Here is a 12,768-nt window from a genome sequence, read left to right as displayed (position 1 = left end):
TTTGGTTCACTTTGTGTCAAGATTCACTTGCGTGGGCAAGGTGCAATCTTTGTTTACATTTAGGACCCTCGAAATTGTTTTGCTTGATGAGTTTGACAACCGTCAACCGCAATTTTGACGTTTATCCCATCTAGAATGCCACTCTATGGGGGAACGGGTTACAATGACGAATCGATCCCGCGCTGCGGGAATCGCAGCTGATCGATTCATCACTCGGTTGTCAGCGAAATTCTTCGTCGTCGCGAGACGACAAGGAATGTGTTTGACAAATTGGCGTTTCCATCCGCGAGAGAATGTCCCATCTTTGTCGTCGTCGTGTGAAGTTCCGCGAAGTTAATGTTGATGCTCGCGTTTTTATGACAGCTTAATCCGGTTAACTTTGTGGGGTAGGGAGAAATTTTCGTAATTCATCAAAAGAGAACCAGCAGATGCCGACCGCCGTTAGGTTATGTTTCGCTATAAACATACTTTTTAATGGTGTAAACATAAATTAGGCTTCCGCCTAAGCGGCTTTCTTTGTTTACAAATAAAAGAAATGCAGGGGGATGCGATTTGCTGGAATTTGCAACGTAAAAGTCTCGGCGAATTATGTTCAGCAAATGGGTAGCACGAAAAATCCCATTGACAGTTGTCAGTTGATAACGTCAATGAGTTGTTGAAACAGCTTTTTTTGGTTTAATTAGTTGAAATTTCAGCTAAATCCAGCATCTTACGATTGGTAAAATAGCTAACCTGATTTGCTTCAAAACTTACAGCCTAAGTCTAAGTAACAGGAAAGATTTCACCAAAATTATTGGTGTATTATGACGTTTTGCGAACTTTTTTTACCAAAAAAACAATAGCTTATTTTTGTATTTTTATATTTTTTTGTATTTTTGTGGTTTAGTATGTATTTCAAGAGTCCAAAAGTCCAAGAGTCCAATAGCCCAAGAGTCCAATAGTCCAAAAGTTCAAGAGTCAAAGATTCAAAAAGTTAACTTGTCAAAGAAACTAAAAAAATAAGAGTCGATGATCAAAGATTCGATGAGTCAAAGATAGAAATTTTATTTGTCTAGACAAAATTTATAATGCTAGTTATCTTTTAATCCGAATACAAATTAATTAGCCATTAGCACACTGCGAAGATCTTCCCCACAAACTAAACGATTCCCACCTAATCTAACAACCGGATCATTTCCGTTCGCAGAAATGAAAAGATCTTCGCATTTTTTTCAATTTTTGATACGCCGCGCAGCGTGCGATTCCGCGGCACTAATGACGTTTCAGGAAGACAAAAATAAGAATATCAAAATCTGCAATAAAATTCACGACGTGGCCTTGAGTCCCCTTGAGGCGTTTTTCGAAACATAACCACAAAAAAAAATCCAGCGATAATTTAATTGGCAGAAAGATCCGCGCGCGAGAAAGCCAAAGAATCCGGATAATGATGATTACGATCGCGGGGAAGCTTCCGAAGCTGGCTACCAGGCGGCGCAGCGATTCATTATACGACTTCCCGGAATGGCCAAAAGCTCTCAAAAAAAATAATGAGTTTGCAAATAAAAACAAAGAATTCGTCACTTGGGGCACACATTCCAAAGATGGCCGCGATCGCGATCACTTTGTTGACAGATGTGACGCAAGCCCCCGCCTTCTTCTTCTTCTGTTTGGGAAAGGTAAACAAACGGTTGTCAAACATGAGGTGCAAACAATTTGCACACCTCTCAAAATGCCACTTGGGCCGGTCATACACGCTTAAAATGTTTTACCTTTTTCAGCGTGCTGGACAGACTGAACGACTGCGAGTTGACTCTTATCATCTTTTGTTTTGTAGGTTATGTTTCCGCGTGCTGCCGGGCGATTACTCGTTCTGTCAGAAATCCGCTATTTATTTCTTTTTCTTCTTGGTCGTCGACGGTTTCTTCGGCGCTGGATTACCGCTTATTTTCGCTGATTAATATTCGATGTTTTGCTTATTTTTATTGCTGATTGATAAAACACAAACACCGGCCGCGGTTGTTACTACTGGCTGACAATACCGCTGACATCATCACTTTGCAGGCGTAGCAGTCGCAGCAGGCCAGGGCAGCAGGGAAACGGCGTTCAAACTTGGGAACACTTCTTCTGCTAACAGCATTTAAAGAATGGTTAAAACACAATTAGCGTGTTTGTATATACACTGCTGTTGACGGATGCAAAACGGGGATTATTTTATTGGCGATACAAGCAGGCTCGATAACGGGAAGAGGTGATAGTGGTTTGATTAGGGCCACCACATGGAGTACGTGGTTGATTGCTGAATTTAGGGTGTTTTTTTATTGTCAGTTAAAACAAAATGTGATGATTCCGATTTCGTCACAATGGGCAATCAAATGGTTTTGCCAACTGTTGACAGTTAACGATCAGTGGGTTAAGCGTGGCGATTTAATTGTTTTGAAGGAAAGTAAAACAAAATAGTCTAGAAACCTATTTTTTGGTTAAGATTTGCGTTTTGGAATCTTTGTTTGTTTCCCAAAAATGAATCTTTGAATGTATGAATGTATAAGGTGACCAGATCTTTTAAACGAATGGTTCGTTTGAAAGGATTTCTACTGGCCTAAGCAATGACGAATCGCATTACAGATCTCAACATCAATAGGGTGACCAGGAAACGTATACCGATATTTGGGCCCATAATCTAAGTCAAACACGACCGGTTTGAATGCAATTAGTTTTGTCAGTGCCTAGAAAGCTGCAAGCACGTCCAAAATCACTCAATTTTCATCAAAACTGAACCTACTCAGAAAGGAGTAAATGACACAACTGTCAGATTTGAGTGAATTTCAAACAGCAATCAACGAAAATTGGGTGAAATTCATCCAGATCTGAGTGAGTGAGATTCACTCAAATCTGACAATTGCACCATTACTCATGTCTGAGTAGGTTCAGTTTTGATGAAAATTGAGTGATTTGAGTTCCAGTAGTGAGGAGAGTAGAGGTAAAATTTAGAGCTTTTTGACAATATTGCATACTAAAGCAATAATCTTGAACGTAAGGTTTGTAATGAAGAAACTAACTAACAAAATTAAAATCCACTTGTAAATACCTAGGATACTGCTTTGAGTTTTGAAAAAAATAATCTTTCCAAGCATTCTCTTGCTTCGGCTTTTCAATTTGCAGTATATTGCATTTTGTGATATTTTAATTCATTTGCGAATAAATAAAAACCAATTCATATTTCACCATTACTTGCAAAATAGTTTTATAATCAATTTTAATGTTGAAAGGTTTTATTTTTTGTTTTTTTTATGAAAATTGATCATATAAGGATGGTTAAACTATGCAGGTAAAAAGTAGATAAAAATATTATTATTTTTTGTATTGCAAAGTGATTTCGATTTTCAATATTTACATTTTATGCTCAGATGAATACTAATGTTAAAAGAGAAAGTAAAGATTTACTTGTTCTGTACAATACATTTCAGGTAGTAAATACTGGATTTAATAAAATCATGATTTCTGAGGAACAAATTTTGATTCAACAATGCACTGTACTGCCAAATGATGCAAATGCAGCATAGAAATAATTTAATCAATTTGCTCGTAAAATTTCAAGACTGCCTGATTTATTTTTTTTTTTCAAAAAACTTTTGTTTGTTTATATAATAATACTGCGTGCTTTACAAAACAAGTTTTTATTTATTTACAAAATAGGACTTCATTCCCTCTAATCAATTTCGAAGCCACCGGGGCTGGACAATTATCACACATACATGATGAAATCTAGCCTGCAGCCCGCAAAGATCACCATCTCCATACGAATGCGAATTGTACCTTAAATCTCTATGAAAAATTGGTCGCGGACTATATTTTAACTTCAGTTAAAATTCAAAACATGATTATTATTTTTTTCAAATGCATCTTGAAGTATACAAAACAGATAAATTTCATGAGCTATCGATTTTTTTACCGATCAATCCCTGTATTTGAAAATAAAAACATATTTTTCAATTAGGTTTTCAAAACTCCAAATGTTTACTCTTCAAAACTAACAAATTAAACAAAAGTTTAGTAAAAAGTTTGCCTAAATTTGATGATATTAATTAAAAATTTAAATAAAAATGTCACTGTTTAAGTTTGAATAATTGCTTTTGAACCCAGCTCCATTACTTTTTACAAAATTGTTGAAATTGTCCCAAATACATTCAAACAAAACATAAAAAAAAGCTGAAAAGTGTTCATCCCGATGTGGAACGTTTTTGATTGAATACTGAAGTTCATGTGTTTATTTTATTGAATAATTTTCGTTGATAATGAACATATAAATTATTCAAAATAAGCATACATTCGTATTTTTTCCATTATTCCAAAAAACTTCTTTTAAATTTTTTTCGTGGTAATAGGGTCCTAAAGCCCTATGTAAAATTTTATGTTAAACGATTGAAAACACGCTTAAAACCATATCTGATCACTTTTTTAATGCAAAAACTTGACAAGACAACATTTTTTGATTAATCAACTATGGTCCCCTTGGAAGGGTGTACCCCTTTGGCATAATGGACATTTGGCATAAAGGGTTTTCCAGAAGGACGTTTGGCATAATGGACGTTTGGCATAATTGGTCCAAGACATCAGGGACGTTTGGCATAATGGACATTAAACATAATAGACGTTTGGCATAACTCGTTCAAAACCCATCTAGGACGTTTGGCATAAATATTACCGGCTTTTTTATTTATTTTTCATAAACTATTTATTTTTTGTAAAGTATAATAATGTATAGATTTTTTTCCTAAACAGGTAATTTTACTTAAAAAGATAATATTTTTTTCAAGAAATCAGGTATCTTTGTCATTTTTTCCCAATAGGTGTAATTTTCCCCCTTTTTTGAATATTTATTTAAAAAGCTTTAAAATCCAATTTACATAAATTTACTGTAAAAAATGTATTTAAAAATATTCTATATGATATCAAGATTTTTAACCTTTTGAAATACTTTGCTGCTATTTTTTGTATTAAATTTTTCCTTCTTTTATTTAAAATTCAACCTAAGAAAGTGATGTAAGTTTTCACAGTAATTAAATATTTTGCAACAAAGATTTTATACTATTTTCCCTTTCCCTCCTTTTTTAAATTCAACCTATAGAATGTATGGTGGTGGTAGTTGATTTATTTCAGGCAGCTTTAACATGTTTGTCATTCGCTGCCTATATATAGAATGTATGAGCATTTTGCTTTTCTTTAAAGAAATGCAATAAGTTTTTAAAGCAATTTTCTCTTCTTTTATTTTTAAACTAAAAGAAGGCAAAATCATTCAAAAGCTGTGCATTTTGTTTTTTTTTTCAATATTTTGCAATTTTTGATTTTTAAGCAATTTTTTCTTCTTGAATATTCAACCTAATGGATGTACATTTTTTCTTTCATTAAATATTAGACAAATGAGTTGTTATGAAATTTTTCCTTCTTTTATTTAAATTTCAACTTTAAGAAGGGAAAATCTCAAAAAAAAAAAACTTTTTGAATATTAGAAAAATTGAGTTTATTTATAAAATATTCCTTTCTTTTATATAAAAATCAATCAAAGTCTATTTAAAGATTAACATTTTGCCACTTTTCAAATATTTGACAAACCCATTACTTTTTATGTTTTCACCTACAGCTATTCAAAAAATCAATTTAATTAGCACTTTTTTTACAATTTTCCCGTCTTCAAGATTAGTTTTGAATAAATAAAAGAAGGAAACTTGCATAAACATTTTTGCGAAAAATAAACCAGCAGAGAAAAAAATGCAGAAGCTGTAGAAATGTTTATAGAGAAAATCTACAGAGAATTTCCCTTCTTCAAGTTGAATATAAAAAGAGAAGAAAATTGCATAAAAAACTTAATTCCAAATATAAAGAAAAGCAAAATTGTCTCCATTGTCAAAGGTTTGAAGTGGTTTTCTCATCTTTAAGTTAAAATTTATATAAAAGAAGGGAAAATTTCAAAAAAATATAATTGCTAATTATATTGAAAGAGGAAAAATGTAAAGCTAACAAGAGATATTTCCTTCTTTAAACTAAATTTTAAATAAAAATATCGAAACTTCATTAAAATGCTTTATTGTGAATTATTCAAAAAGGAAACAATTTACTATTGGGGAAAAAATAGAGAGATACCTAATTTTTCGAAACAAATGATAATCTCTTATAGTAATATAAAAAGGTAAAAAAAAACAATACATTTACATTCGTAAAAATGAGAAATCTGTATAAAATAAAAACAAAAAAAAATTATGTCAAACGTCCTTTAAGGTTTTTGAACGAGTTATGCCAAACGTCCATTATGCCAAATGTCCATTATACCAAACGTTCCTGATGTCTTGGACCAATTATGCCAAACGTCCTTCTTGAAAACCCGTTATGCCAAATGTCCATTATGCCAAATGGGTACACCCCCTTGGAAAGAGCTGTCAAGTAGGAACTTTTCTGCCAAGAAGGACCGCGAGGTTAATTTTCAAAATTGATTAAAAAATCCATTTTAAACTCATTGTGGTCGTACAAAGGGTCATTGTACTCAGATAAATAAGCTTTATCGCTGTAAACAATAATATCAGCAATCTAAACATAATTTTAGGACTCAATTAAAAATATCTCAACCAATATTAATTTGAATGTTATTTTCTCAAAAATATTGAAATGAATCTCAATCGTTTATTAAGTTGACGAGGTATAATTTTTAGAAAAATTAGTATATTAAAATTTAAAAATATATATTTTCTAAATTAATCTTTCAGATTCAGATTAGGCCGTTGCAAATATTTTTTGAAGTTTATTTCCCTCAACTCTGACCAAAGTCGAGGGGAATAACAGAATCTACAATTACAAGCCATTATTGCAACACTTGAAAAAAGTGTTCTAAAATGCATTTCACCAGTTATTTTGCATTTATTTGTTTACAAAAAAGCCAACTATTGATTTGCCGTACATTTACGGCAATTTCTATTGGTCCTTCTGAAATTATACAAGAAAATCAATAATTTTCTAAGATTGAGGTAGAAATTCGATTAAACACGTCATCATATCTTACATTACACAGCACTATATTAATTATATACCGATAAATACACAGCTCAAACATGAGCAGTTATTTACACAAAGTATCGCTTCTAAATCCGACAAGTAAATACTCATTAGATGATCCGTCAATCTGTCAACCACGTCAATATTAGTCCAAAACTTTGTTTCAAGTGTCCCACGTTTCCACCACACTTCAACAATCAACCTGCAGCGAATCCCTCCTCGCCATCGAGCCCCCCATCAATGGGCACTGCCTGCCTGCCGGCTCTTATCAGTCGTGTCAATTGCTCCTCATGAAACACAACAAACTCGCACACACACTCGCGTGTGTGTATTTAACTCTCTTCTCCAAGTACACGCTTCTCGCGGCTTAGCGATTACCCCAACTGGCTTACAATTTCGCTAATTGCCCTACACACTGCTGCCAGCAACTTCTTCGTGTTTTTTTTTTTGCTTGGACCTAAACGCCCATAGGCACACCTTCCGAATGGGCACTTTCACACTTAATCCCGTTTCACACTTTTCGAGCGGGCACTGACTACACTTACTTGCACACACACACACACTTTAGGGAAATAACGGGCTTATTTTTTTTTGCACGCGCCTTTTAGTTGAGGCACTGCCGGGTTAGTTAGAAGCTTGTTGCACCTGAGCGGGGTTTGACCAGTTGTTGGCCGAAGATCAGGTTTCCCCGCGAATGGGGAAAATCCTGGAGTCGGAGCGTGGAATCGGAGGTCGCGCGGTCGCGTCGTTAAAACAACAACAAAAAAATCGAAGAGAAGAAGTTAATTTACATAAAGGAAAGAACGAATGAACGAACGGGATGCGCGCGCGCGCACGGAGTTGGGTTAGTGTCTTGAACGTGTACGATCACTTTGAAGGTTCATGTGCGACTGAACGCCCAGCGGAGGATGACGCGCTCGCGAGTTCAAGCGCTCACGCAAGGGACGCGCTCTCCCGACAATTCGCTCCCTCTCTCTCTCTCTCTCTCTCTCTCTCTCTCTCTGTTGTAGTTCTTGAACATGTGCACGGCTTGAACTCTCTTTTGGCCGTTTGTTGTTGTCGGTCGGTTTTGAATGGAATTTTAGTGTACACGCAGAGAGCAGTTTATTGGATTACACGCTGCTGCTGTGGCCAAGTTTCGTGAAGAAATTTCGCAGCCGGTTCCGAGCGAGCCCTTCTTTCGCCTTTCGTGTGCGGGAAGATTTCCTGTTGATTGGATATCGGTTGTGGTGGTGTGTGGTGGATTACATGCGGGTGGTTCGATGAGTTAACGATTATTGCTTAGTTTAGGATAGACAGAAGTTAATTGTTTAACTCATTATTGGTTTCCCAAAGAAATGGAGGAAAACTATTCTACAGGCTTGTGAAGTTTTCACACGAAGCCTTGACCATTGTGATCCATCTTCAAAGAACTAGTTGCTCTTGTTTTCTTTTTTGGTTCGCATTTAAACATAGGCCCAAATTAGACTGTTTAAATATGATTTTAAGCTTGTTTTAGATCATTTGACTAAAGAGTATTTCGTTAAATTTTCACTAAATAATCTGTTTATTTATTCCTAATGAATCTCTTTTGATATAAAATGTCAAGTTTGACAGCAGTGAAAAACATATATTATGTAATATTCACCCAATTTTAACATGAAAAACAATGTTAAGATCGAATCGATGTATTCAGTAAAGTTGTAAGTTTTGTTAAAAATAATAATTTCACGATTCACATTCGGAAAGGCTCGAAAACTGAATAGAAGGCCCTTTCCAATTTTTGTCGTAAATGAAAAAAAGGTGCAGGTGGTTATGTTACACATGACCAGTATGACAAAGAACTTTGCAAAAAACGAAACGGATTTTTTTAAGAACTTCGCAAGATGATTGTTCAAATTTTCTTTACAATGTCCGGTCCAAATTTTCCCATGATTCCCTTATAATTACACAAGACAACTCTTTTGTGATCAATTTCGTGGCCCTGAACAAGGCTGTTTGATTTGAAATGTTTTAAGACATAATATCAACATCCTATCGAACTAAGGGGACGGAAATTGCAAGTGAAGCTGAAATAGAAATCAAGATGAAATCAATCGACTTTCCTGACATTTAAACTGCCCTATTCAGGGCTCTAGTTGATTACGAAAGAGTTTTAAATTCCAGAAACAGATTTTCGCAGTGAAAAAAACAATTTGCAACGCAGTAATCGATTTATTCATTCCTGCCTAGAATAAGCAATTTATTTTAACTGCATAACTTCTGATATTGACCAAATGCAAATGTTCATGTGCAGTATCAAAAAAAATATCTTTGTCAAAATCATTTTTTAAAGATAGATAAAATGCGATTTTCCCTGTTTGACATTGAAAGTCAGACCAAAGAGAATGTCTCTCTGGTCAGACCTCTTGTCATTTAAAAATTAAATTAAGTATGAATTTAGGTGGTAGGCACTTGATTTTTTTTTCTTAAAATTAAATAATTATCTCAAAAACGTGAAGACAAATTTTTAATGCTTCTTTGACCAATTTATAAAATCAGGAATGATTATTTCGTATTGGTGCAATTTTTATTAAAAAAATGTAGTTTCCTTCCAGTTATATATCAGATTTTACGTGAAAAATGAAGCATGCCAAATTACTGATGTACAATTTTTCAAATATCTAATTTAAAGTTCGAGAAAAGTGCGTTTTTAAACTTTTGTCACATTTTGGTTCAAGATTCTTTAATGTGAGATGAACATTGCAAACTAATTAGGGCAGGGGTGACCAAAGTATGGCCCGCGGGCCCATTTTGATTAATCAAGTAAAATGGCCCGTTGACCACTTGTAAAGTGATTTTATACTTTTTCAAAATTATGGTTTATTTTTAACCTTTTTTGTTCTAACCTTTTTTTAATTTTTATTGAAAAAACACTAATGATTTATTAATATTTTGATCCCTATTTAAGGACACAGTTTCACATGTTTCAATGTGAGTGAACCTAGTAAATATTTATCAAACATTTTTGGAATTCAAACTTTCAGGATGAACGCAAACTAAATGGTAAAATAGGAGGAATATGGGTGTTGCAATTATCTTAAAATGCTTTTTTCGACCACACTCCCCCTTCCCCACCATTATTAAAAATTGGCTCGAAAAATCATAAGCATAAGCATAAGCATAGGTGCCCACCCGCAGTTGCTACTCCGTTATTGACCAGGACCTCCAGAAGTTACATCCACGAGCCGTGGAAGATCAGTGGGAGCTATCTTTCCTCGCTTCGCAACTTCTCAAAGGCCCCTATCATGCTGATCAATACCGGCGCCGGCCACGACCAGTGGTAGGGTCACGGGGAAGTGGATGGGAATGTTAGTCCGATACTTGAGTGATAGAGACCGCCCAATCGACTGCATCTCCGACAAAGTATCACATGAGTTTTGAGGGGTTAGTAGATGGGTATGAGGTCAGGATTCACGAGTGGCAGTGATGTGACCATGAGCATTTTGTTTATCGGTTGAAAATTTTAAATCTTAGGCAGCCGGCTGCGGAAAGATAGATAATTGATCATTTAAAAGTTTTTTTATCGAACGCGTGCCAGCCGAGCAGTAGTGCTATGGGCTGGACTTATCAGTATATTTTTACAATTTAGATAACGCGAGCAAATTTCAAAAATAGTAAAAAAATGACGCTTTACTCTTCATAAAATCGATCGAGGCGAGTTGGAATAAATTTTTACGATCATTTATGATGAAAATTATCGCGAAAAGAACAGGACTGCGCGTCCCCTGAAGCACTACACTTATGATGTCCAATAAGTTATAATAACCAATCACCCCATGCACACAAACAGCGACATAAAAGAAATGAAAAAGAGCATGCAAAAACAAGACAGCGCGTCCGCGTGGTCAGCGCACTAATGATGCCATTATTTAATTATAATAACCACTCACCCAAGCACACAAACAGCGACATAAAAGAAATGAAAAAGAGCATGCAAAAACAGGACAGCGCGTCCGCGTGGTCAGCGCACTAATCTAAAAAAAAAAAAAAAAAAAAAAATTGGCTCGAAAAATCATGGGCAAAAATATTTTTTGGAGAAACTTCAAAATATCCATACAAATTCAAGTACAATTAGCTTAAATAAAAAAAAATGCATTCTTTTCCTAATCATTTTGAGCATGTTCTGGTTTAAAAAAAAATTTTTTAGTGAATTTTGAATGATAAATGTTTTTCTAGCTAAAATGATTTTTTGTGTTGAATGTTGGACAATCAGCTAAAAACATTTTTTTTTTTTCAATTACCTCAAACAATGAATTCAACAACACCTATAAAACACTCCCATTTTTTGTTTTCTATTATTGTTGATTATCGAAGAATGTTGAAAACATACCAGGAATTTAAAAATTCAGCAGATAGATTTTCTATTTTCTATCCTTATAAATTAAAATAACGTAATTTATTTTTTATAAATATCTTATTTGGCCAGCGCGCTCATTCGAACTTCAATTTTGGCCCGGCCTCCAAAAACTTTGAGCACCCCTGAATTAGGGCTATCAATTGTGTTTTCAAATCAAAAATTTTGGTATTAAAAGCAAATTTAGAATAGTCCAAACTCTATCAACCGAAGGCCTCGAAAAAATTTCACTTTGGATAATCGAGTCAAAAATGTCCTATTTTTGATTGACAAGTTTAGGGTGAAACGGGACGACAGTTCTTGGTCAACTTTACTGATATGTTGTTTCACTAAACATGTCTGTTTTTTTAATAACTCGCTCGATTTTCAACAAGAATTAGTTCTTTTTGAATGAGATCAACCAAAATCATTATGAAATTTTAAAAGCATTACTTTTCATCAATAACATTTTATAAAAATTCTAATTATTGAACGCTTTCAGTTATGGATATTTTGCCAAATATTCTTTAAGTAGATGATGAAAATTCAATTTATGAAATAAATTTTGAAACATATATGAAATCTATGGAATGGAACATACAAAACAGATATAAAGTTTTTTTTTAATTTGTGAAATTTTGAAAAACACCACCCTAGTATGCAAATCATTCTTCTCCGAGCTCAAATTTCGCGATTGCCTCACGCTTGAACAACACCGCTTGCCCCTTTCCCGTTCCGTTCCAAACCATCCAAACCCAGCACCAGGCAGTATTCTCATCCAAAAGAAAGCAACTCTCTAGCAAGGGCCAACAATTTTCTGCTTGGAAGCAAAAGCCAACACATCGCGCCACTTTTTCGGACATTTGCGCGTACGCGCAATCAAATTCCTTGGTGAGAGAGCGGAGCCACCTACCAAAGAGAGCGAGAAACTGCCCGACTTAAGCTTCCGCGAGAGGAAGAGAGAGTGAGCATTTCCTCTCTCCATCTGTATAGCTGGTGCTGACGGGCCGAGCGTCCCTAACCTGAACAACAACAACAACGCATTCTGATCTCAAGTTGATTGAAAATTTCAAGAAGGTCCGGATCAAAACGAAACGGCCAAGAACACACGTACGGCCGACGACGGTTCCTTTACTCCTCTCGACCACAGTGTGACGTCGGTGGTTTGACAGTTTAAACTGTTGATCGCTGTCAAACTCCAAGATGGCAACCCTTTGTTCTCTTTTGTTTTGGTTTTCGCTTGCAAGAGCGCTGTCAAAAGTGACAGTTCGTCATTTCTAAGCTTCATCAACCTAACAAGGTTCTACTGTACCCATCCATTGACCTTTCCATCTCGGTTTGCGTCTTTCCTGGGAAGAGACACCATCATCAACAGGATTAGGGACCGCAGGAGG

At 35.0% G+C, this 12,768-nt stretch overlaps 1 protein-coding gene across 11 annotated transcripts in view; it reads right to left on the bottom strand.

Annotated features, from left to right (window-relative positions):
- LOC6037355 (tensin-1) overlaps positions 1 to 12,768 on the bottom strand; it is a 447,484-nt gene that overhangs the window by 170,110 nt on the left and 264,606 nt on the right. Inside the window, exons 1-2 of one of the 11 annotated variants that reach the window (XM_038249952.1) lie at positions 7,566 to 7,903; positions 1,749 to 2,161 (exon numbers count right to left, since the gene is read on the bottom strand). The exons of 7 other annotated variants lie outside the window; for them this stretch is intronic. In XM_038249952.1, the coding sequence (XP_038105880.1) occupies positions 1,749 to 1,799 (51 nt within the window). In that variant the 5' untranslated portion in view covers positions 1,800 to 2,161; positions 7,566 to 7,903. 3 more of the 11 variants (XM_038249953.1, XM_038249955.1, XM_038249954.1) reach the window with 3 other exon arrangements.

This window comes from Culex quinquefasciatus, chromosome 1 (genome assembly GCF_015732765.1).
Source record: "Culex quinquefasciatus strain JHB chromosome 1, VPISU_Cqui_1.0_pri_paternal, whole genome shotgun sequence".
Classification (NCBI taxonomy): domain Eukaryota; kingdom Metazoa; phylum Arthropoda; class Insecta; order Diptera; family Culicidae; genus Culex; species Culex quinquefasciatus.
The sequence above is the reverse complement of the archived record's forward strand: the minus strand, read 5'-3'. Positions and strand labels throughout refer to the sequence as shown.